General features: G+C 43.9%; 1 protein-coding gene across 1 annotated transcript in view; it reads left to right on the plus strand.

Annotated features, from left to right (window-relative positions):
* The first annotated feature begins 2,402 nt into the window (after positions 1–2,402).
* Positions 2,403–27,472, plus strand: part of LOC126473867 (neprilysin-4-like) — a 742,276-nt gene continuing 717,206 nt past the window's right edge. Inside the window, exon 1 of the mRNA XM_050101197.1 lies at positions 2,403–2,599. Coding sequence (XP_049957154.1) covers positions 2,588–2,599 — 12 coding nt within the window. The 5' untranslated portion in view covers positions 2,403–2,587. The remainder of the gene's footprint in view (positions 2,600–27,472) is intronic.

Raw genomic sequence — 27,472 nt, forward strand, 5'->3', positions numbered from 1 at the left:
TGCAAAGAAAATATATAGTAAGTAAACAAGTAAAAATAAGAATTAAGTTGTACTGATGGAAGAAGAATAGGTAAGGGTAAATAGAGTATTAGTAAATGAACCAGTAATTTCACAAGAATAACAAGGGGAGTTTCTCCGCCCCCCCCCCCCCCAAACAGGTAGGTTATGCGGATGGAACAGCGTAGGAAAAAGAGCAAAGAGAAGAGTCAAGTCGAGGCGGCTCACGGCAGCGGACGTTTCGCACGAGAGCTGGCGAGCCCTCAGTACGCAGTCCACTAACTTTTGTTAATTATTATAAAAGACAGCGCCGAGACGAGGTCGTGTGGAGGGGAGCAGTGGCATATACACGTTAAAAAGGGCTACAGAACGAGGAGAAGTATATTTCACTGAAAAGGGCGTTCTTGTGCAATGCGGCAATGACCATGGCAACCAGGTATACCCACGGCTTTGGACTCCAGTATGGGATATACAAAGGCAACAGTAAAGAATAAAGTTATTAACTGCTCTGTGTTGGGGCAAGCTCGTGAATATAAGACGCTCCCAGCACCGTGAGCGATTGTAAGTGCGAAACCGCACCGTAGAACAAAGACCAAAAACAAACAAAAAGGTATTTGTTTTTCCAGTGTAAAAGAAGTATATGTGTATATATATATATCTGTTGTGCTACTAGTGAAAGAGAATTAAATCAGTGTTTACCCCAAATAGCGGTCCCAGTGAATGTTACTTGAGAGTTAACCTGAGTCCTTCACCACCTGGTACATTGCTTGGGTACAAGTCGTGGAGTACACAAGAGGTCCACAGGAGCATCGGCAGTCGCACTGAGGCAGAGAATTTCGCTGGTCATAGTTACTCAGAACTGACAATTGTTGATGTCAACGAGCTGGAGGGATCAGAAGACACTACAGGGTACTGTACTTGCAAGTTCCGGATGCTACGCTGTGGGTGAAAATGAGTGAGCAGAGTAACTGCGTGAAAGTTTCAAGTAGTCCAAATTGAAGGATTATGGATAATTGTCGTGATTAAATCCAGAAAGATCACCACAGCTTAGTAGCCTTATCAGTAGTTATTGTAAAGGTATTAGTAGATTAGTAGATGTAATATTCTACTGATAATCCTTGTATTGTGTAGGGGAAAGGCGGGTGATGGGATGGAAAAAGTGGGGGTCCTTACTGAAGCATATGTGCGTCTGGATAAGGGAAGATTAAATAAAATCGGACACCTCAAAGGGAATCAACCTAAGAGTTACTGCGTGAAGTGTTGCCGATTATTCCCCATTATAAACTTCTTGTATAATATAAACAGAGCGGGAGGATTGTCAACCACAGGTACCACGAAGTGGGTCGGGGATGGTAATCTGTGAGGCAGGTGTGCAGTCGCGCCAAACGGAGTCTGATGGAAGAATCCTGGGGAGGGCATTCAGTGGCCAGCTTTGTCCCAGAACGGGTCCAATAGGTTCTGTGAGCAAGTAAGACGAGTTAGTATGAGTGAAAGGACGTATGGCTCAATCACAAGACCGTCCAGCATAAACGCAGACGTTGATATGAGGTAACCGTCTGGCGTAGTACTTGTCATCCGGTCTACACCACTACAAACCAGGACAAGCAGCTCTGAGGCTTCTCTATTTCCCTCAGCAGACGTGGACGCCTTATACATCTTAATTTAAACCGTCTCAGAACGGAAATATTACGTTTCCGGAAAAGGGGTCGTATTCAAAATATTATGTGCTCACTCCCCTTTAAAAGTCCTAGAAGTTTCTAACGGGAATTTTCGGACGCCCTGTATACGCATTCCTTGGGTTCAAAAATGGCTCAGATGGCTCTGAGCACTATGGGGCTTAACAATTGAGGTCATCAGTCCCCTGGACTTAGAACTAATTAAACCTAACTAACCTAAGGACATCACACACATCCATGCCTGGGGCAGGATTCGAATCTGCGACCGTAGCAGCAACGCGGTTCCGGACTGAAGCGCCTGGAACTGTCCTTGGGTTCCCTACACGCTTAAGGACATGGTCGATTTCTTTCTCCACCCTCCCCCAATCCTAGCTCTGACATCGTCGTCGAAGAGACGTTAAAACTTGAACGCACAGTGGTTCCTTGAGAATCCGCGCAGCAGCAGTCCTCAGCCTCTGGCGGTCCGCGGCGAGTCCGAGACCTTGCCAACCCTCTGCGCGATGAAAGGCTCTAGCAGCATCACGAGGAGCAGGAGGAGAGCGTTACCGGCTATGTGGGCCAGTGGAGGCGGCAGATGCGTCAAGGCTGAAGGCTGCCGCCGCCGCCGCTGCCGCTGCCGCCACGGACGGATGGGCCGCCGCGTGGCAGAGTGGTGGGGCTTGCCGCCAGCCAGGCCCGCCAGCGGAAGAAAGCACCGCCGCCCAGGCGCACTCATTGCGCGGCCGGCGCTGCACCGCGACGGTCCTCTCCCGCCCTCTCCACTGGTCGCGCGCGTGGTCGTGGTCGTGATCGCGGTACTGGCAGTGCGGTAGCCCCGAGGCACGGGCCAGCCAGCGCCGAAGACGACGACGTCGACCACTGGCTCCAGCCGCCTGACCACCGAAAAGGGTGAACCGGAAGTCTGCACCGTCGACATGCGGTACAAGGTAGGCACCATCGTCCTCTCTGCCGCTGCTGCCGCCGCAGTCATGGTGTTAACCTACACAATACGTCCATTGTCCGTCATCTAGTGGTTGCCACCGCTGTCTATGCGAAGGACCTGGGGCGATTCCATATGACCACGTTGGATTACTCTGCCGTATGATGTCAAATGGTAATCGCCCTGGAAAAAAAAAAGCGTTGAAAGTTGACATGCAAGGCGCTTGGCAGGTGGTAGACCTCAAGTTGGGTGTCAGTGTCGCCCGTTTAGAGAATACTTCTCATCGTGCAGTGTACATAACGTCGTGAACTTATTTCTCTGTTATTCGTGGAATGTGTTCCATTTCTCAGAATAGCCCAATTTGATATAAAAATGAAGTGAAAGAAGCAAATATCGCTACATTTAGCCAACTGCCGTATTAAGCAAAGCAGTGCTTGTCTGTGTCATTTCAGAAACAAAAGAAACATTTTCACGTCTGTATTTCCATTGGCCGAAAAAGTGATACAGTTCGCACTGACCACCAGCCCAACGATTTATTGTTACGCGCATAATATTTCAGTGAATGAGATGTCTGCCTTCGTCAGGTGTCATGGATGACCGATTTAAAACTGTTCGCTGCCTGGGCACAAAAGACACCAGTCGGTTTAAGACCATCTTTCGAAGCATGAGACAATGAATGTCAGATTAGTCGTCCACACATTGTGCATAAAAGTGAGATAGTTAACCTGATAAGGCTTCTACCGACCACACTAAGCCAACATGAAAAATTACGTTGCTACATTACTGCACACAGCATCTGTTCAGTTTGTTTGACAGTTGAGTGGTATTGATAAAAGATGAAATTTAGCGACTTACATTATTCCGTCGCGATTTTTGTAGTAACATTTCACTCAATAAACAATACACGAAATACGCGTATAAGTAATTGTGGCTGAATCTGACATCAAAATGTATTATTGTTTTCATTAGCTTGATCTAAGTCTCTTGTTAATACACTGTAATTACAAAACAACAAAATATTGTCCATGTTTCGTACGACAGAGTGTTACACTTGATCAGAGTTGTAAGTACTGGGTCCCCACGTAATACCAAGAAAATAATCTACAAAAGGCTGTGCCTATGTGGTACATAAACAAAGTACATCTACGAAATTTAGCGACAATTCTAAATACTTCATCGGGGTCTTGAGGTATAGTCATTGAAAATGGAGCATTATTACAGACGAAGTTACCATTCAGTGAGAGACGAACGTTACCTTCTGTCAAATAAATGTCCTATTTGCTCGCTGGGAAAAGTTCTTAGAGTCATTTACTTGCCTTTTCAGACACTGGCTACAAATCAAACAAACATATTTATATGTCTGCTCATGATCACTTAAAGATAGACCCGGAAATCTCGAAAACCAATGCAAATAAATTGAAAAGTGGTCAGTATGTACCTCTGAAGTATCTCATACTGTCATGTTTGTTAACATATCAATTGGAAAGAAAATTAATACAATTAAATTCTGCAATTGAGATTATCTAAATTTTTCCTCGGTACCAGCCTCACGCAGACAGCTCATACACCCTGTATACACCTGAATCTCTTTACAGTTGGCGTAGAAAAGTGTCTGATATTTTCAGCCCAGAGAGTTCGAAAGGTATTTTGAACACCTAAATTGTAAAGCCTTCTATGTGAAGAGTTTTGGCATCTCTCCTCGCGAGCCGTATGTTTGGTGTTTTATCAGGAGCTGCCCATTACAGATAACTAGATGACTAGATGAGTGTGTCTACACTATAGGTAATGTGTGAGATTGGCTCTAGATAAACGTGAGACACGATCTTTCCGCAGTGTTTACTCATTCACGGGTATTTAACAGCACCTCCCGGCCTTCTCCTTGCTCGTCGAATTGCGCCGATGGACATTCTTTCAAATACTGATATTCTATGCGCCTATCTCTGTGTTGAACGCTAAGGCGTCACCAGAATTTATCTCAGTCGGTCATGCAGACGAGTAGCTTTGGCTCTGATAACCTCCTTTGGCAGTCATCCATTATTTCCTGTTGACTTCTAGATGACGGGTGAACGCCAAGAAATTACGAAGCGTATCTCACCGTTTGACCGCCGAAAAATGCGAACGTAGTGGTTGTGAATGCGAAACAGTACTTACATAATGAATACGACACTAGAACCACAACTGATACTGAGAAGAACTGAACACTGTGAACGAGCAAGATACCGCGAGAGAGAAGAAGGTAGAGAAAGGCAGAAACTAATACGATGAAAACGACGATGCTTAGCATGATGCTGAAAACGTAGGATAAAAGAAAGAAAACACCAGTTGCAAATAACGTTTATAGATAATGCTAAATTGTTTCTACTGCTATGTACCGTATCACGAAGTTAGTGTATCCACAGGCTTTGAAATTCTAACTGTCGAAACAATACTTATGAGGTATGCTGCAGAAACCAGTTAATTCACGATACGCTTACAAATGTTGGCCAAATTTTATGTTACACTTAATAAAATCGTCCTTGTCGATAACCCATAAAGAAATTTACAAAACATCATCACTCTTATGATTTCAGAAACGAAGAGCAAATACAGCAAATGAACTCCCAAATTTTCGTTTTTTATCAGCATAAAACGAAACAATTAGAGTGAGAAACTGTATTAGTAACGCTCACCACAATGTCCAATGAATAAAATGCTTCAAAGCTAATGAAATGAATTTCGTTCGCATAATTATTTCCACGTGTGTCAGACCACATTGTGTTAATTGGAGCATATGCTGTTGAAAAGGTCAGTAGCATTTACGGTGTGGAATTTAAAACAACTCTGCATACTTTCTCTAGTAAAAAGTCACTTTTTAGTTATCCGTCTCGTTTTTGAAAAGAGTATTGTGGCATAGGATCGCAAGCAACTGATAATTTACAAAAAGCAACCTTAATAACTGGTGAAAATATTATGCCAGTGATGAAAACTACAGAAATGTAAGTAGACCGCAAAGTATTCATTCTACAAATATCATTCAGTCATATATAGCTGGTGTTCCTAAGACGTATTGAGTCTCACCTTCATTTATAAGAATGATGTAAGCCAAAGCACCTTGTAAGCAGGAGACCAAGGTTCGTATCCCGGTTCTGGTATAAACTTTAATTTGTTGCTTTGGCCTACATTATTACCATACTATCATTTAAAACACGTCCTCTGTGCATCTTTCACTGCAACGTAATCCCTTCGCTTCATGGCATTTTAAGAAGCAGAGAGCTGTTTTTCGAGAGACTTGTTGATTAAATAAAAACTGAGACTAGTAGCAAAAAATGTAATAAAGTCTCAAACGAATGATGACATTCATCATCATTATCATCATCTTAGTATTCCGCAATATCTGCAGACTCTACTGAATAGAATGTTAGCAAAACTAAAGAAGCCTCTACTACAGAAGGGCAGAAACGGCTTTGAAAGCTCTCCTTTGTATATATATATATATATATATATATATATATATATATATATATATATATATAATTCGCTCTAACACATTTCCAAGCAGATCATGGAAAAATTTATGTAATACCATACAAGAAATTCTGCAGATTTTGTGTGGCTTTCCGCTTACTTCTGTGCCTTGGGGAAAATACTTTTGCATGCCCCTTCAATCTTCGTTAACCATGATTTCCTCTTTTAATATCGGACATGAAAAACATACTCCGTCAACAAGCCCTAGCGGGCGCATTCCAACCGACCGACCGCCGAGTCACCCCCTCCCCCACTGGCGACACTGGATGCGGTACGGAGGTGCGCGAGGTCAGTAAACTGTTCTCCCGCCCGTTGTCAGTTTTCGTTACCTGAAGCCACTACTATTCGGTCAAGTAGATCCTCAGCTGGTACAACGAAAGTCAGTGCACCCCGTGCCAATGGAAAATCTCTGGCAGTGCCGAGAATCGAACACGGGTCCTCCACCTGGCAGTCAACTGCTCTGTGACCAGTCAGCTACCAAGGTGGACGTCGCTCTTCTGCAGTTAGTTATTTTCTAAGCTACATGACGATCACATCCACCGAAAATGAGTGTCAAATATAGCGAAAGAGTTTTCTTTCTGTTTTTGGCAGGTGAAGGGCAATATTTTGACAGTAAAGTATACATTATGCTAACGTAATCACTGCTCCTTGCTCACATCTATAGTCTTTACAGCTCTCAGCACTAATGTATACTTTCCCTGGGTCGAATTCCGACATCGGCTGAGCACTCTTATTTTGTAACGTGCGTATCAAATTTCGATTTATCACACTGTAACTTGAGTCACGTTTTTACTGAGTTGTGCTAATTCTTGACTCTAAGGTCAGGTTATTACTTTCCCCAGACTGCAAGCGAATCGTGATGCGTCTGTGATTCTGTGCATCCATCAGTGTCATAAGGATGTGAGGAATAAATAACGACGACCTCTTTGCAGTAATTATTTGGTAATAGTGTCATGAGAAATATTTCCAAAACTTTAGGTGAGGAGGAAAATAAAATTTTTCTGCAAGTTTCAGCTTTAGTTGTGATTCGGCGCAGTTTCTATGTCCAGCTCACCCACATTACAGAGGCGTGTGTTGGCAGTCATCTGTAGTGAGTAATGTGGAGGCTTGAAGATAACAGAAAAGCGAGTTGCCCGCTGTTAGTAAAACTCTTCGCTTAAAAGTTTTTTCCTGCGCTACACATCGAATATGAATTTGGTTAAGTTCGTGCGGACGGCACCGCTGGATTGTGTGGCTGTAGGTGAGTGGAAGCGTCAAATTATAATTGCAATGACTCAGGGTTCAATTCTCAGTTACTCTTAGTACCTTGTTTTTCGTACGTATCACTTCTTTCACCTCCTGCATAGGCTTGTTAATATGAAAACTGCCGAGCTGCATCGAGATGCTGTATCCTCGTCAAACAACAGGTTTGGTACGTCAGTTCAGAGGGTGGAGGAATACTAGGTCATATCACTTACAACTCAGATATTCAAACCAATCTTCAGTTTGAGGACAGATTTATCTTGTGCTTAGATTACTCAGGTCTGAGAAGCACACAATTTGCACCGCGGCCTTACTCGACAGTTGAGACCATCACACACAGCTGTCCACTGAAAAAACATCGTCACATGTTAACGGAAGTTACCAGTTCATTCTCGAGATCCAACCATCGTCCGCAATTCAAAAATCTGAAAGAAAATTTCCAAACCATGTGGTGAAATCGTGAGAATTTTGCGGAGTTTAACAGAAACTACTTCTCCGATAGGATGGACTGTCTCCGGTTAAAGTGGATGACAGTTGAAGGAGACCATTGATAAACGATATTGTTACAAAAACATTTGTTAATTACTAGTTTTGGCTAGTTTTATTTATGTAATCAGATACTTTTGTCCATAGTCACAATAATGTTAATTTTTAAGTTAATGTTTCGTGGAAAAGTAAAGATAATATGTATGGAGCTGTCAATGATACTAACAACGCGAAAGGCACTTTCAGTGTTCTGAAGGTAAGATAAATACTTGCGACGTAGCGAACAGGATATCAAGACAACTGACGCATATTACGAGAGGAAAGCATCATCTAAAAATATTCTTGGCTTGCGATCAAATGCGTAGACCCCTCAGGTCTCTTCTACAAGTTGCAGTATTTCACTGCCTATCATGTATCTAAATATATTGTTTTAATTTCTACTTCTTGCTAAATATCTGTATGAAAACTTTTTCTATTCACATCAGCAGAAATTTGTGGACACACTCAAGTCAACCAAACTACATGTAATAAATTTAATCTGATTTGCCGTCTACATTTCCACACGAATAGAATTTGTGAACTCTGAGACAGTTTTCTGAAAACAGGAAGGAACGTTCGAGTTTACATGGATATCATTAGGGACCGAAAACAGTATCACTTACGCAAGGATGCTGCCAGAAATTGGTTGCACACTTTATGGAGGAACCGTTTCAGTTTTCGCCTGATGGAACAACACTTATTAATCTGCGCAGTCTGTCTCGGCTGTTTCGTTGTATGTGAAGTCGATAGTTTACTTCGTGCTATCGTTTAAGCGGCGTTCGCTTATCTTCTTATCTCTTCCTTTCATCAGCTTTCATTGTTCATTGTTTGTATACTTGCCCAATGCCTCTGGTACGTTATTTGATTTACACGTTTGTTGGATTCAGTCTAGTATCCAGATGGCACTATTACGTCTGTGTTCCAGGTGCCCTTCCGTGGTCTAATAATTCTGACTTCTTAAGTTTAACAAAAGTATTTCGTTCTCCAAACATCAGGAAATAACGTGTCGAAGAGGTGTTTATGCCATACGTATCGTTCACACTTCTATTTTGCCATTTATTATAATTTTCGTAATGAACTACTGTCTCTCTCTCTCTCTCTCTCTCTCTTTCTCTCTCTGTCTGCCTTATCTTTTTTAATGTGAATACTCACACAACCCGTCCTTGTAGAAAATTTAGTATTGTCGCGAATAACGTCAGTTAAAATGTAAAGGATTATAAGGTATCCTCCAGGATGAAATGGATATGTTGGACTGCAATTCAAATGGAGTACGTCATAATCAGTTAATTCCTTCCACACAATATTTCTGGCCTTCATGGCACTTTTAACAAAGAATACAATGCGTCGCATAAGGTTCACATTAGTTGCTTTAAGACTGCATTACTAAGCGTGCCAGCTAGACAAGTTTCTGTCATTCTGAGGATATAATTACGAGATGGAAGCCGTAGGCCGGTTTTACGGAAGTCTCGCCTAGCTGCCATTCTCCCTGTCAGTGACGCCACGAACGTTTTCCGGCACCGCGCCACCAGCTCACTAAGGACTTGCCTCGCGTGACTAGTTCATCCCGCTGAAGGCCAGATTGCGCTGCCACTAATAGTTGCAACTACAAAACTCTTATTGTCTGCAGACGAATCACGAGAGTATTTTCAGAACCTTTTGCTTCTATAATGTTCTTTTTAATTTTAGCCAAGTCTTGGTTATTCGTCTGCAGTACGGGTTAAAAAATAAATTGTACGGTATTCAGCGCCTCACAGCGTTCAGCTGTAATAGTTGTGGCCGTTTTCCTTCGAGTTTTCTTTTGTCCCGACTGTTGAACACAGTGCACTTTTACTTTAGGAGATGCGGCGTTGAAACACCTCTCCGGCATCCCAGATATACGTTCCCCATGGTTTCCCTAATTGATTATTGTGAACTGTGGAATGATTCGTTTGGGAAGGACACAGATTATTTCTTTCCAAATCCTTGTCTTATCCGAGGTTCTGCCCCGTCTCTCACGAAATCGACAGGATGCCGAAACTGGATTGTCTTCTTCGGGACTTTCGAGACACGCATATGATAGTTGTGGAAATGTTGGCTACGTCCAACTGTAGCATACACCTCACGTACAATGTTCGTTAGAACATCCTATTTTCTAATCACTAGTGAAATATTAAACACAAGGAGAATGTGGACTTGACATGTCAGCAGTATAACATGAAGGTAACCTCAAAGGAATAAGGGGCAAGCCGTTGAAAGGCTGTTGTGCGGATGGCCACCTGTTTGAAGGGGTTCGGAAATATTTTATTCGAAAATTTTTTATCGTAACCGTCGGATCGGAAAATTTTCTTTCTCTCGTGTCAAGAGTTGCCGTCCGCCCGCAGGACTGCTCCCTCGGATTAAAAAAGAAGAAAATTGGTTCAAATGGCTCTGAGCAGTATGGGTCTCAACATCTGAGGTCATCAGTCCCCTAGAACTTAGAACTACTTAAACCTAACCAACCTAAGGACAACACACACATCCGTGCCCGAGGCAGGATTCGAACCTGCGTCCGTAGCAATCGCGCGGTTCCGGACTGTAGCTCCTAGAACCGCTCGGCCACCGCTGCCGGCTCAAACTCCCTCGGATCACGCTCCAGCACCTGCCTATGTTGCAGGTCAAACATGGCTCACGTAGTTGAGGAATGCCGACAAGAGACACTTTGAGGGCGCCTCCTACAGCCCTCGGCCAATGAGAACTGTGGGAAAATGATCACGTGGAGTCCCGGTACACGGGAGTAGAGCGGCCGTTTCAGAAAAAGTGCTCCCACGTGACAACACGCCTTCTATTTGCTCACTCCGCCACGCCTTCTATTTGCTCACTCCGCAACTTACAATGGTAGGCCACAACAATGATATCACAAATTTACTTCAAACATTGTACACCTTTAGTGGGCCATTAAGACAACGTAATGGGCAAGTATTAAAGTGCACTACTTTCGCAATTCCGAGACAATCGCGGGGAAGATTTACTCGTCTAGTAAGTACTCGTAACTGCCATATCTGTGCGTTGGTGCCGGACGATAGAGTTTATGGTGGTCGAATGGTTAGCTTTCGAGCGTCGCAGAACGAACGTGTATGAAGCTTCGGTTCGACTCCCGCTCAAACTTAACTCTTAATCTACAGGGTGGACATAAAGTCCGGGAACACTTTCAGTTATTTATTGCTCAAGAACCAAACATTGTACAGATATCAAACGTGTGTAATTTTGAAAAGAAACCCTGAAAGTTTTTTTTCCATCTATACCGCCACAGCATAGTTTGGTAATATGCCGATAGTCAGCACTAGTCGCAAGCATGGCGTGTTAAGGTGCGGATCGAGGATCACCAGATCTCCAACGTCGGTGTGACTTTTTTCTGTGATGACACATTAAAGATCCGGCATATGTACCGCCTCTACCACGTGATGTTGCAGAGCTCCGGAAGAGAATACGGGAAGCGACTGCCACAGGCGACGATGCCATGCTGGGACGGGTGACGGGTGTGGCAAGAATTCGATTACCATATTGACGTCTGCCGGCTCACTCATGGTTCGCATATCGAAATCGAATGCTTGAAAAAAAAAAACTTTCAGTTTTCCTTCAATATGCAATATGTATGACTCTGTACAAGGTTTAGTTCGGCAATATAATTTTAAAAAACCATATGTATTTGCATAAAGTTTTTGTGGTTTTATGTTATTTGAGTACTTACTATTTTTAATGAAATTTAATTATTAGAACAAACATATTTATAATTATCAACACGTAAATGAATAAACGCATAGAGTTTTCCTGAAAATGTATGCTGTCGTGATTTGCGAAATCCCTTATACATGCAATCTGCTAAGGTGCCCATACCTACTTTGCACCTCGAGGCTTCGAGCTGCAGACACAAAGCCTGCGCAGCGGTGAGATGGTGATAATGTAACAAGAGCGAATAGCGTAAGTCCAAATTCTTTGTATGTCACAGAACTTACATTTGTATTACAAAAAGGAAGGTTTGAGCGGCAGTCGAACAGTCGCCTCATACACGGTCGTCTTATGTAGCTCGAACGCCAACGACTTGACTACCATCAACTCTAACTTCCAGCACCATGCAAGGATACACCAGTTACATAATAGACGCGTGAAACTTCTGATTTCCTCGGAATTTCCAGAGTAGTTGTACTGTACAACTTGCACGTTACGTTTTCTTAATGAGCTACTAAAGTTGTGTAAAGTTTGAAGTAAATCCATGATCCAACGTCGTGGCCTCGCCCTGTTAGCCGTAATGGCACCTTCCCTACACGTGCCCTTTGTGCTCCGAGCTATAAAATACGCATGGATTTTTAAGAAAACTCCCTGTTCTCAGTTAAAATATCCTCACTTGATGCCCACTCCTTCGCCTTACCTCTCGGTTCAAATGGTTCAAATGGCTCTGAGCTCTATGGGACTTAACATGTGAGGTCATCAGTCCCCTAGAACTTAAAACTACTTAAACCTAACTAACCATGCCCGAGGCAGGATTCGAACCTGCGACCGTAGCGGTCGCGTGGTTCCAGGCTGAAGCGCCTAGAACCGCTCGGTCACACCTTACGGCCCTTCCTAAACAACTGTTGTCAGAGCAGAGGGAACTGACTCACCTTGTGATCCATAAACACGCGGTGGGTGCCACTGTATGGGAGTTGTTGTTTAGAAGGTGCAGCCTGCGATGCACGGCCTGACGGTTAGCCGACAGTATGGGACGTGGGTTCCTGCCTGTGATGCCCGGCACGTCCCTAAACGACACGTGACAGCTAGATGATCGTTGATTGGTACGCCTGCACGCCGAGCCGGTGCGCCAACCGTTCTGGACCATCCGTACACTATATGTTTAAGTGAGACTGTAAACTATTGGCTTGAGAAATGGCATTTTTAAATATGGTGCTAGATATCTAAAAGCACTAAAGACGCATTGCAGTAGCGTACTGCCTTGGGAATTTGCAATAAAGTCTCAAAAATTAAGTTAGATCGAATAAACCCTTAGCCACTAAATCGTGTAAGTTTAGGAAATATCTGTATTGTCGTCGTATACATGGGCACCTCAGGAAGTGGGACACATTCCTATACTGTAGCAGACCTGTGTATGTGTATGTTCATGAACAATCTCAGCTCCATATGCTCGCTCGTTTATGTGCGGAAGAATAACCTGAAGAAATCTGATCAATTTTTTTATATTCTAGAGTAGATATGATCGGTCAAACTTCGTACTTTCGCAAAATCCTTAATTATTTTAGACACCACCTTGCTAGCTATTTGCTATTTCTCATTTGACGCTGGATCAGCAGGTATCAATAATTATGTATGCTACATCACACAGGCATTTGGCTATTACGACATTTAATCCGTCGAGTTCACATTAACATCGTTAAAAATGAACCTTTGCAAGTTATTTTGAGAAAATTCGCCTGCTTAGCTGGATGGTGACGTGCTCGCCTCCCATGCAAACGGGCCCGGGTTCGATTCCCGGCGGCATTGGAGATTTTCTCCGCTTGGGGACTGGCTGTTGTGTTGTCCTCATCATCTTCTCATCCTCATCACCGGCGCACAAGTCGCCTAATGTGGCGTCGACTGAAAGAAGTCTTGCACTTGGCTGCCGAACTTCCCCGAATAGGGGCCTCCCGGCCAACGATGCCGTACGCTCATTTCCATTTCCATTTTGCGAAAAGCTCCTAAGTACTGGAAAGGTGAGCACGCCACAATACTAGATATCCCTAATGCATCCGATAGTGTAGTGAAACGATGGTAGGCACTTCAAAGGCTGAAGATGGAAGAAACATCCGGTATTGGCATCTAGGCGGTAATAAGGCGCGAATGTGACGTTGCAGAATTGACAGTGTAGATACTTCCCCTCCGCCGAATGTAGATTTCGCTTTGGCCACCACCTTGATGCTGTTCAGGAGGAGTATTCGAACACTACAAACAAAAGTTCTTTAACATTTGAAACTGCATTGTACGTAGAGAGGTAAAACTTGACATACATGCCTAAAATGATATGGGTTTTTACTGAAACGAAAACTAGTGCAAAAACAGGCCAACAGATGGCTCTGGACAGGGACACGCCAGTGCCGCTGCTTCCGACAGGTCAGAGGTATCCTGATTTGTCACAGAATCGCATCATCCCTAACCTGGCTGATCAACAACTACTGGAAGGTACGACTTTTGTGCGGGATTGTCCTCCACCCCATACTGTTACACGTGTGAAAAATCTTTGAGGCACATCGTTTACTGGGGATCGCGTACCGAGCCGCCACTTTTGTCATGCTTGGCCTCGCAGCTGCCCAGACCACCCTCCGTATGATTCTTGGTTGTGGGCTTACCTGAAGTCGCAAGTCTACTGCGATTGTCTGACCTCATAATGTATACTAAAAGACAACATCCGACGGCGAGTTCTCACAACACCTAGTGATACGTTGATACGCGGGCTATTTACAACATTTTGCCTCGACTTCAGGTATATTGATGAATGACATTTCTTAGAAAGAACTTCGTCTTAGCTGAGGATCAACTTATATACTAATTATTGTTTTTGTATCATATGAAGCTCCATATGTTGGTCGTTTTGTGAACTGTTTTTGGTTTCAATAAAAACCCACATCATTTCAAGCATGTGTGTCAATTTTTCCCTCTGTACCTACATTGTTCTGTGAAATATTCAATTTTCAAATGTTAACGGACTTTTGGATCATCCTGTAGAAGTAATAGCGTTTCTGATTTTAGTGTTTTATTGAAGAGAAACAGCCAATGAGCTGGCTAAATCGGAAAGCGGAACAGCTGATTTCTAGAGTCCATTAATGTAAAATAACTGACCATCAGGAAACCGATATTTGACGGGTCTAGTAAAAATACTTCCTGCCTTAACACGGAAACACGGCAGCAAAACACGGTTTCGGAAATTCGGCTTTGCTGTTTCGGAAGTTGTGCCTCGCCCAAACGTAGCAGACGAGTCGATCTGACAGCATACCTTTCCATAACCGTGATAAGATGAGCCACTGGTATTTTATCTTTACTCCCTTCATCATCTCTTATAACCTTCTATGAAATGCAATTCGCAGCTTGATACATTTCTCCCACTCTGAGCTTAGCGAGTGGATTTTTGGCACACTAAGTTGTAGATTCTTGGCGTGGTAAGTCTTAAGTTATTTGATGCGAGACTGATACTCGGTAGAAAGGATATCTCTGGCGGTCGCGTCCGCCAGGAGCCCTATAGGGGTGACTGTCGAATTCGTAGGAGACAGGGCCTTTCTATGCGGCAGCTAGCTCTCTACCTTCTTCACCGGCGATCGTGGCAATCAGTCGCTATCACTGAATGACAAACAACATTGCGAGACGTTTCGCCTACGGTCCGTCACCGTAAAAGTCACGTTTGCTGCCAGAGGTGTGGCCTATTGGCAGACGCCAGAGGCTGTAACTTCGAGGCTCCGTAGTGTCGCTAGATGACGTTTCTGGACATGGGTGCCAACCTCTATGTGTTCCTCAGGACACAGTCTACAACGCCTACAAGCTTGTCGCAACATTTCTGGGACAGTTGCTGGTAAGCCTTTTGGGATGTGTGGTCGTCCTCCTAGAAACTCTTCTGTACATGAGTTTCGTTCAGGACTGCGCTGGGCATCTTCAGAGGAGCTCCTCCGCTGAGTCTTGCCGACTGACCGGCCGGATGCCCGAGAGCGACATAAATAGTCGGAAAGGGGGGCGTGGTCAAAGTAACATACGATGAGCAGAGATAATCCTTGTCAGAGGTAAAACTTAACTATCGATTGTCGTCTTGTCGAAGATGAAACCGTCTAGAGATTCTGCAGAGCTACTGTTCATATGTCGCTAAGTTTCATTGCTTCCTCCTTAGTATTAAAATTATCCTCTTGCTTATAAATATCAATGGCTTCTCTATGTAGTCATGGATAATAATTTGACGTTGTAGATAAAATATGTTTCAGAAAACTTCACTTCGTGGTTTCGTGACTGAAGAGCACGCTCTGCTACAGTTGATTTCTCTGTTTTTCCTAGTCGGACAAGACTTTTGTGCTCTTACGCCCCTCTTGGTAGTTTCAGGTTTTATCTCTGATGTCTGCTCATCACGTGTTACTTTGAACACTTCTTCATTTACTACAGTCTTTATGTCGCTCTCGGGCGTCCGACCAGTCAGTCGGCAAGACTCAGGGGAGGAGCGCCTCTGAAGATGCCCAGCGCAGTCCTGATCGAAACGTCAAGAACAGAAGGGTTTCTTGGATCACGACCTCTCATCCCGAAAGGTTTACCAGCATCTACGTCATCCGGTCGAGAAAGCATTCATTCTATTTCTGGAACACCCTGTATTTCTGTTCTTGTTGTTGTTGTCAGTACTTTATTTCTTCAGACTCATCGAATACGTGACTTGACCTTCATGTCTGCAGGCCGGGCTTACTACGGTCACTATTTACCGTTTTATAATTAATGTGTATGACACCGTGCACAACTGTTATATTTTCGTCATAGATATTTCCCTCCGTGTAGGCCGGCCGGGGTGACCGAGCGGTTCTAGGCGCTACAGTCTCTAACCGCGCCACCGCTACGGTCGCAGGTTCGAATCCTGCCTCGGGCATGGATATGTGTGATGTCCTTAGGTTAGTTAGGTTTAAGTAGTTCTAAGTTCTAGGGGACTGATGGCCTCAGACGTTAAGTCCCATAGTGCTCAGAGCCATTTGAACCATTTCAAACTCCGTGTAGTTTTCATCTGTATTTCTTCGAGTTATGTGGTAATTGCCCACGTAGGATGAGGCAAGAACAGCAAACTAAAGCACATTCTTCAGGCCAATATAGCACGAAGACACATAAGGCCACGTAAAATATATGCCTAAAAGTGAAAGAGCAGTAAACGTACTAGTTTTCAGTCTGAGGCAGCTGCAGAATAATTTCGACAGTGTACGCTCTCTTTATTCAGGGTCAATTGCCATTTTTCGCACCATACATATATCTTATCTAAATCATTTTCCAATTCATTTTAGTCATCTGATGACTTTACAAGATGGTAAATGACAGCATCATTGCAAACAATCTAAGACGGCTACTCTGATTGTCTCCTATGTCATTAATACAGATCAGGAACAATAGAGGGCCTATAACACTTTCTTGGGGATCGCCGGATATTATTTCTGTTTTACTCGATGACTTTCCGTCTATTTCTACGAACTGTGACGTGCCTGACAGGAAATCACGAAACCAGTCCCACAACTGAGGCGATATTCCGTAGGCACTCAGTTTGGTTAGAAGACGCTTGTAAGGAACGGTGTCGAAGGCTTTCTGGAAATCTAAAAATATGGAATCAATTTGACATCCTCTGACGATAGTACTCAGTACTTCATGAGTATAAAGAGCTAGTTGTGTTTCGCAAGAACGATATTTTCTGAATTCGTGCTCATTACGTGTCAATAAATCGTTTTCTTCGAGGTACTTCATTATGTTCGAATACAGCGTATGTTCCAAAACCCTACTGAAAATCGACGTTAGTGTTATAGGCCTGTAATTCAGCGGATTACTCCTACTTCCCTTTTTGGGTATTGGTGTGACTTGAGCAATTTTCCAGTCTTTAGGTACGGATCTTTCTGTGAGCGAGTGGTTGTATGTAATTGCTACATATGGAGCTATTTCATCAGCAACCTGACTGGTATAGAATCTGGAAAGGAGGCCTTGCTTTTATTAAGTGACTTAAGCTGCTTTGTGACATCGGGTATATCTGTTTCTATGTTTCTCATCTTGGCAGAGCTTCTTGATTGCAATTCAGGAATATTTACTTCGTCTTCTTTGCTGAAGGAGTTTCGGAAAATCGTGTTTAATAACTCTGCTTTAGTGGCACTGTCATCAGTAACTTTACCGTTGTTATCGCGCAGTGAAGGTATTGATTGCGTCTTGCTACTGGTGTGCTTTATGTATGACCAGAATCTCTTTGGGTTTTCTGCCAGATTTCGAGACAGAATTTGGTTGTGGAAATTATTGAAAGCATCTCTCATTCAAGTAAGCACTATATTTCGAACTTCTGCAAAACTTTTCCAGTCTTTTAAATTTGCCATGCTTTTTTCGCTACTTCTGCAACAGCGATCTGACCCGTTTTGTGTACCATGGGGGATCAGTACCATCACTTATGAACTTTTGTGGTATACACCTCTCAATTGCTGTTAATAATATCCCTTTGAATTCATTCCACAACTTTTCCACGCTTACACGATCAGATTGGACGAGGTGCAGACTGTCTCTTGAAAAGGCATTAAGAGCATTTTTATCAGCTTTTATAAATAGATATACTTTGCGTTTCTTTTTGATGGTTGTAAGAGTTACGGTATTCAGCCTGGCAGCTACTGACTTGTGGTCGCTAATCCCTGCTTTCGCAACCATTTACGCTTGGAGTGTCCTCTCCGCAGACGGAATGTCAGTTTTTCCCAAAAACGAAGCAGCGTGTCCCAAGAAGAGATTAGCTTCGGCAGTCCGCTTTCACTGCCTGCCGTATTTAGCGAGATCGTGCATCCAGAGTGGACGTCCTCACGTGCAGTGAACCGCCGTGTCGCAGGACGTGGCCAGCGGTAATCCGACGCTGCGGCCGCTACCCGATAATTACTGCAGTGTCATGTTCAGCGAGGTAATGCGGGAACGGGGAAGTCTCGGAGCGGGCGGTCACGCCCTGAACACCTCCGATCCTCCGTGGCTTTCTCCCGATCACGCTCGCACCGGACGTGGCTTTCGATAAAGTCTTCCCACGTTTGCTTTTCTGCACAGCTTCTCTCACACGGTCCGTCGTTTGAAGCTTGCGGTAACTGTTAATCCCTGTTATCCGTGACTCGTGCAACTGTGTACGCTAGCTGCCCCAGCTACGGAGCTGGGTTTGGTTTACATGATATACGCATAAACTGCTTGGCTTTTGAATGACGTCAGCACCAAATAATTCGACACCACCACATCATCAGTTATCACATTGCGCCTCTGACCATGATGACGTAACGCAGAAAGTAGTCTTGAACACGAAAAACAGAAGACATGAGCTTAAGGACACACCGACGAGTTCTGAGACTAAGCACAGACTGAGATGGAGAAGGACACTGGAAAGGTACCAACAAGGCGTCTACCTTTAATGATCTGTGGAAACTACGAAAAATGTGGAAGGCTGAAGAGGGATGTAAACCTTCCGAATGCGAATCCAGAAAGCTACACTACTGGCCATTAAAATTGCTACACCACGAATAAGACGTGCTACAGACGCCAAATTTAACCGACAGGAAAAAAGATGCTGTGATATGCAAATGATTATCTTTTCAGAGCATTCACACAAGGTTGGCGCCGGTGGCAACACCTACAACGTGCTGACACGAGGAAAGTTTCCAACCGATTTCTCATATACTAACAGCAGTTGACCGGCGTTGCCTGGTGAAACGTTCTTGTGATGCCTCTTGTAAGGAGGAGAAATGGGTACCATCACGTTTCCGACTTTGATAAAGGTCGGATTGTGTAGCCTATCGCGATTGCGGTTTATCGTATCGCGACATTGCTGCTCGTCTTGGTCGAGATCCAATCACTGTTAGCAGAATATGGAATCGATGGGTTTAGGAGGGTAATACGGAACACGTTGCTGGATCCCAATGGCCTCGTATCACTAGCAGTCGAGATAACAGGCATCTTATCCGCATGGTTGTAACGGATCGTGTAGCCACGTCTCGATCCCTGAGTCAACAGATCGGGACGTTTGCAAGACAACAACCATGTGCACGAACAGTTCGAAGACGTTTGCAGCAGCATGGACTATCAGCTCGGACACCGTGGCTGCGGTTACCTTTGACGCTGCATCACAGACAGGAGCGCCTGCGATGGTGCACTCAACGACGAACCTGGGTGCACGAATGGCAAAACGTAATTTTTTCGGATGAATCCAGGTTCAGTTTACAGCATCATGATGGTAGCATCCCTGTTTGGCGACATAGCGGTGAACGCACGTTGGAAGCGTGTATTCGTCATCGCCATACTGGCGTATCACCCTGCGTGATGGTATGGGGTGCCATTGGTTACACGTCTCGGTCACCTCTTGTTCGCATTGACGGCACTTTGAACAGTGGACGTTACATTTCAGATGTGTTACGACCCGTGGCTCTACCCTTCACTCGATCCCTGCGACACCCTACTTTTCAGCAGGATTATGCACGACCACATGTTGCAGGTCGTGTACGGGCCTTTCTGGATACAGAAAATGTTCGACTGCTGCCCTGGCCAGCTCATTCTCCAGATCTCTCACCAATCTAAATCGTCTGGTCAATGGTGGCCGAGCAACTGACTCGTCACAATATGTCAGTCACTACTCTTGATGAACTGTGGTATCGTGTTGAAGCTGCATGGGCAGCTGTACCTATACACGCCATCCAAGCTCTGCTTGACTGAACGCCCAGTCGTATCAAGGCCGTTATTACGGCCAGAAGTGGTTGTTCTGGGTCCTGATTTCTCAGGATGTATGCACCCAAATTGCGTCAAAATGCAATCACTTGTCAGTTCTAGTATAGTATATTTGTCCAATGAATACCCGTTTATCATCCGCATTTCTTCTTGGTGCAGCAATTTTAATGGCCAGCAGTGTGAAAACTGAGCCATAGCTCCGCGTCAAATCTTCAATTATGGTTTAAAACTAAGGGACAACGAAAACCGGGAGAAATTAGTCGAAATCAATGCTTTATTATACAAAACTCTACATTTTGTATTACTTATAGCTCCATATTTCAAAAAGAACGTAGTAATTCCAATTCCAAAGAAAGCATGTTCCTGCACCACAGAATGTTTTACACCCATCAGTTTAATAAACCATGGTTGTAAATTACTGACAAGAATTATTTGCCGAAAATTGCAGACATCGGTAGAATCTAACCACGGGAAAGGCGAGTTTGGGTGCAGGAGAAATGCAGGGACATGGGAGGCAATATTGACTTTGCTACTTACTTAGAAGAGAGACTGGAAGAAGGCAAACCTTCGTTTATAGCAAATGCAGATTTAGAGAAATTTCTCGAGAACATTCACTGGACTACGCTTCTTGAACGTCTGATTAGAGCAGCGATAAAATACATGGAACGAAAAGTTGCCTAGGAGCTGTTCAGAAATCAGACTGCAGATATAAAAGTCGAAGGGCGTGAAAGGAAAGTAGAAGTTTTGAAGGAACTCACACAGGATTGTAGCCTATGCCGCTAACATTCACTCTGTGCTTTGAGCAGCCAGCAAAGGAAAGCACGGAGATATTTGGCAACCGAATGAAATTTCATCGAGAAGAAATAAAAAGTTTAAAGAATGAATAGTCTCTTGAAAATATGAGTGGAGTTAAATAAGTAATGTAACACTCTTTTTCTCGGTCAATTAGAAGTGAAGAAAATGCAGAATTTATTGAGGGATATCGTGAAATATTCCACTTCCGCCTCTACAGTTTCACTAAGTTCCATGAGTTGTCCGCGCTATATGTACGAGTATGCTTCGAAACGGCATCTGTAACAGAAGTGAGTTCCGAGCACAAAGCTGTCATAGAGTTTATTTATTAGGGGGAACCAGAGCATCGCAGACACGCGTAGGCGCTTGCAGAATGTCTACGGAGACCTGGCAGTGAACAAAAGCACGGCGAGCCGTTGGGCGAGCCGTGTGTTATCATCGCAACAAGTGTGCGCTAATCTGTCCGATCCCCCGCGTGCCGGCCGACCCCCCATAGCTTTGACTCCTGCAATGCTGGAACGTGGGGACACCCTCGTTCGGGGTGACAGACGGATCACAGTCAAACACCACACTGCACAACTGGACGTGTCTGTCGTCAGTGCTGACACCCTCGTCCACCAGTTGGGGTACTCAAAGGTATGGGACCGCTGAGTTTCTCGCCGCCTAACAGAAGACCCTAAACAGCAACGAAGAATTATCTGTCCGGAGTTGCTAGAGCATTACGAGGCTGATGATAGTTTTTTGTCAAACATCTTCACAGGCCATCAAACATGGATCCATCACTTAGAACCGGAAGCAAAACGACAGTCCATGGAGTGGCGCAACACCACATTTCCTCTTAAGAAAAAGTTGAAAGCCACACCCTCAGCTGGTGAAGTCCGGACTACGGACTACTGGGACTCTATAAGGGTTATTCTGTTTGATGTCCTCCGTCATGGTGCAGCGATTGGCTCTGAAGTCTACTGTGCTACCCTCAGGCAATTGAAGACACTCTCCATGACAACACAAAGCCTAATGCAAGTCTGCCGCACCTGAGAGGATCTCGTAAAACTTTAAGGGACTGTTCTTCCACATCCACCATACAACCCTGACCTCCCGTCTTCCGGCTTCCATCTGTTTGGACCAATAAAGAATGCATTTTCGTGGGTACTCCGACGTCCAGCAGTGGAATGGAACCATGCGGGTATACAGACCCTCCTATCAGGTGGCGTACGGCCGTCGCACTGAATGGAGATTATTTTGAAAAACAGAGTTTTATGGTCAACAGAGTGGTGTATTGGAATCCTGAATAGAACCAACCCGCTATGAGGAAAAAAAGTGTTTCGTTAGTTACTGAACGACTCTCGTAGGTTCTAAGATTAACATCAGCAAAAACAAAAGTTGGTTAATGAAATGTAGTCGATGGTCGAAGTAGAGACGATGTATTATGTAGACAAAAAACAGAAACAAAAGCATTTCTGAAAAACAGGAATTTGTTAACATCGAATATAAATTTAAATGTTAGAAATTTTCTGAAGGCATTTGTCTCGAATGCAGCCATATACGGTGGTAAAATGTGGATGGTAAATGGTTCAGGCGAAAAGGGAACATAAAATGTTGAAATGAGATGTCACAGAAGAGTGTTGAGTACTAGATGGGCAGATAGGCAATTAATGGTGAGGCGCTGAGTGAAACTGGCGAAAGAAGAAATTTAAGGCACAGCTTGAGGTATCAAGGAATCTTCAGTTGGTAATGGAGTCTATTTCGTGTTGGAAGGGATGTATGTAAGAGGGATGTATGTAAAATTTATCAAAAATGATGAAATTTTTTGCCACTAGATAGTTTTGTAACATGTTAGAAATACCGTTTTCAATTTTCACAGTTTAATTCGTGCTGCAAATGATGTAAAATCCATGTTGTTTCGATCAATGAGCGGTGCCACGCCCCTTTTTCTACACGAATCTGCCCTTGTTTGCGTTATTTGACTATTTCTTGCCATCAGAGAAGACATCTGTAGAGTATAAGAGGTTGGGAGTCCATTTACGATGGATTTATGAAAGAAATGCACACATGGTGGAACAAAAAACCTGAACTAAAGCTTTGACAACCCCATTTATAAGAGATGCCCGAAGACAACATTTTGCTCATCTACAATTCTTAAAATTTCCTCATTTGATGCTTTGTAGGCTTCATTTATGGTAACAATGGAAGAATCAGAACACTTATGAGTCTAGTATTTGATAGAGGTTGCTTGACTGAAAACCTGTTGAAGAAGACTGATGATATGCATATTGACAGTTCTGAAAAGTCAGTGAAGCATGTTGCCAAAAGGACGTGGCAGAGGGATCAGAGTAGAATAAAAGAGCTATAAGAAGACCAAAAAAACCTAATATATTGTTCTGGTCAACACTAAGGTACTTGTTTCTAGCATAAAGGCTGATAAAACGTTCTTTCTACATATCCCGGAATTTTCATTTTTCGTATATAACGAACGTTTTCTGCTGAACAACCGCAGGTAAAAAGCTGAAATTTGCTGCAGACTTTGTACGTACTATAACACAATTTCGTGTGGTACAAGGTTTTTCAAAGTGCATTATTGTGAAGTTTATTTAATTTTTCTGAAATAAAAATTGTTACGTATCATACACGCAAATTAAAATAAAAAACACTGTTGTGAGAGTTGTAGGACCGGTATTGAGAAGTGGTACACAGTTTACTCGCCGGCACGGTAACTCAGCTTGTCGGTCAGAGGGTTGGCTACACTCTGTAATAAAAATACTGAGTTATTGGATCAACAACGAACTTCAACGGGTGTCTAGCGACGTCCTTCCCGAGCAGATAAAACGAACAAAATGAGATTCATAAAAATAATAATAATAATAATAAAGCTGTCTCGCGGCCGAATAAATACAATCTATGTGTACTATCAAGTCAGAGGTGACCGACAAAAGAAAAAAACAAAAACTAAGAATGACTTATCACATTTTGAAACTGATAAGTGCACTAACCCTTGAGAAAATGTTTCTCATGCGATGGTATGTGTTCCAGAAGTATCCGGCAACGTCCTGTTCAAATTATTTGAAACAAAAAAGAGTTAAAAAACAATTCAGATTGTAGCCAATAACATAATGACAACGCGTGCAAAAATTTGGTTCAATTACTTCTCAAACTGTGAAAGATGCATCAGATTATATGTACGTGTGTGTTTTGTCATGCGACTCCCCCCTTGAAAGAGATGAATACGGTAGACTAGCATGGAGAGCAGTACCAAGCAATTCGTCCAAGTGAAATGGTTCAAATGGCTCTGAGCACTATGGGACTTAACTTCTGCGGTCATCAGTCCCCTAGAACTTAGAACTACTCAAGCCTAACTAACCTAAGGACACCACACACATCCATGCCCGAGGCAGGATTCGAACCTGCGACCGTAGCGATCGCGCGGTTCCAGACTGAAGCGCCTAGAACCGCTCGGCCACTGCGGCCGGCCTTCCAAGTGAAAGACCAAAACAACAGCACGGCAGTAAATTACAGTAATTCGAGAATGAGGAGTAAATTGTTGTGATCTCAAAATGAGGGGTCAGTTGCACGCTGTAATCTATTGGTACGATCGAGCTACGTTGAACTGTGGACTGTAAGACTGGGAGGGAGATACAGCGCGCGGCTTGTGTGGGAAGGAGGCGGAACGCCGCTGGCCGACGTCGCAGCTGATCGCAAGGTCGCCGGTGGCCGGGGTCAGGTCAGCCACAATTGAGGCAGCGTGCAGGCCGGCCGGGCAGCTGCGCCGCCACAGCGGCTCCCACGCACGGGGAGAAAGCTGCCGATGCACTGAGGCGCGCGTCCCGGCTGCCGGCTGCGCCGCGTTTCCCGGTGCGACCTCTGGCACCGGGGTGACTCACGCTGGACGTGCCTCGCCGCACACGGTACATTGCAGCAGTGTGCATAGCAGAAATAAAATAGTGGCGGAAAGGATTGACGGTCGCAGTTAAACGGTGTGATTAATCAGGAAGATAGTATGCTGCAACATGAACTGCAGAGTGCAAAGGTCATCAAAACATTTTTTTTTTACAAGTGTATGTGCGGCCTGAAGTGAAGACTGGAACTTTGCACCGAGTCTGTGATTCAAACCCGGGTCCCTCGCTCAGGAGGCAGATGCGCTGACCATGACGCCAGACTGACACATTGGCTTTGCACAATTGCGCGGTCTACACTATAGTCCGTGAGACGAGTGATTGGTAGTGACAGTTCCGGCGGGCAGACGGCGCTGTTGCCGAACGTGGCTCACAGCACGCGGCGCCCTGTCTGCTACACGCATTCTCTAGCAGCAGAAATAAAAGCCAGACAAAATACAAGTCGTATTGGTACGCGCGAATTTATTTAAAGTTGATGCTTGAAATATATTAACTCTAAAACTGATAAGAGCTATTTAGTACAAGTATCTAAGATGCTGAAACATAATAAAGTTATTTGTTAAACTTCACAACTGAAATTATTTTCGCAAGTTGTTGAACATTAGCAGTTTTGGTTTCCATTGTTAAGTATTAGCATTATTAATTTGTTCTACTACAAGCTACAGAATAATTGGTCAGTGTATTAAGAGTTATAATCTGAAGAAAGTACTCACAATATGATGATCTGGTTGTAGATCGATAGCAAACTCCCTCCTTACATTCCTGAATACGTTGTAGTTACTGTAATGCAAAAACACCACTCACATCACTGTCAGAATCTGATTTGACATTGTCTCCCTCAGCACTACTCGAACTATCACTGCTCTCTCCCAGATGTATAATTAAATTTTCGATGCAATCTTCCACAACCCCTTCGGTTTTGGCCGCCTCTCTGATGGCACTTGCAGTGCTGTTTACAATTTTAGCCCACGTCTTCGCTTGTCACTTTATTGATAGCTGCTGGAAGGAGAGTTTCCACTTCAGAGATCGTGAATTTTTTATTGTTTGCAGCAATGTAATTTTTTATCTGCGCCCACACTCCTTCAATTGCACTGAAGTGACAGTGGTATGGAGGAAGCCGAACGATTTCATGCCCGTGCCTTTTAGCAATCTCGTCAATTACATATGTTGGAAATTGGGGTTTCTTTTGTGCCACAATTTCGAGCAGTTCCGCCTTCCTTAAATCTTCTCTGAAATCTACTTTTCACCGTTTCAACCACTGAATGATATCGTCTTTTTTTTTGTTGCCAAGGTTGGTGCCTTATCGTGAACAACGGAATGATAAGGCGCATTGTCCATAAAAATCACTGATGGACTTGTCAGATTCGTCATAAGCGATATCTCGAACCATTCTTGAAATACTACACTGTTCACTTCTTCATGGTAATCTCCCGCCTTTTTACCGAAACATTTTCAAGCAGTTTGGCACAAAACCTTTCGATGTTCCTGCATGTAAGACAATAATACGCCCTCCTTTGCCAACAGGCACTGCCATTGTCCCCTCTGGCGTTCCATCATTCCAGCCTCTACGTAAAGAATGGCTGGCATTGACCCAAGTTTCATCTAACCACACTATACTTTCGAATTCCACACCCATGATCCTGCGCAGAAATCTGCACCGCCATGCAACTACATCTGTCCTTTCCATTAATATTTTGCGTCCGTTAAACAATGAATAGCTGAAGCCTATGTCTTTCAACACTGTACGCAATGAAAATTTGCTCCCTTTAAAAAGATCGTCTTTCTGAAGCGACACCTGTAGTTTAGATAGAGTGGGATGTTCCCTTCTCTTATAATAGCTGTATATATCACGACGAATAGCGTCTTTCTGAAAATCGTCCAAAGCTGTCACCTGCTTATTTCTCGGTCGCTTCTCTCCTGGTGTGTGCAGCTTTGTTGTGCCACTCTCGTCACAATCTACTCTAAACTGTTCTTTCCCTATCTTTACAACAGTGTTCTTACTTATTTTCAATGCTGCTGCAGTTCTCTTCACAATCTGAACAACAGGAATTAAGGGCCCACCTTTGTCCTTTTCTTTCTCAAAGTAATCCCTCGCAGAGCACACGAATTCACGGGCCTGGGTGTGTAGCACACTTTTCTTCCTCCGTTTCACTTCTTGTGTTGGGCTGGTACTACCCGCCGCACTAGACATTGTTTACAACGAAACATAATCAAAGAAACACTAAAAACAACAAAAACGAAATAAACTGCGAATTCGACTTCAGACAAACGACGAACGACCGCACCGCCTGCACGCGAGACACTGGTAAGTTCCATAAGCGCGCGACCGGGTTTCAGAGCGGCAACGTGGCCCTTGCTACCCGCTCAAAGTCAGGCCGTCATAGGCTGCCTGCCTGCGGTCGCTAGGCAACGGAAAGACGCTACCGAGCTGTCAATACCAAAGACTCGTCTCCCAGACTATAGTACGCCTCCATCCTCAGTCCAAATTCCCATTTACTCCTTAGCCCACTTGGAAC

Source organism: Schistocerca serialis, chromosome 4, assembly GCF_023864345.2.
Source record: "Schistocerca serialis cubense isolate TAMUIC-IGC-003099 chromosome 4, iqSchSeri2.2, whole genome shotgun sequence".
In the NCBI taxonomy this organism is placed as follows: domain Eukaryota; kingdom Metazoa; phylum Arthropoda; class Insecta; order Orthoptera; family Acrididae; genus Schistocerca; species Schistocerca serialis.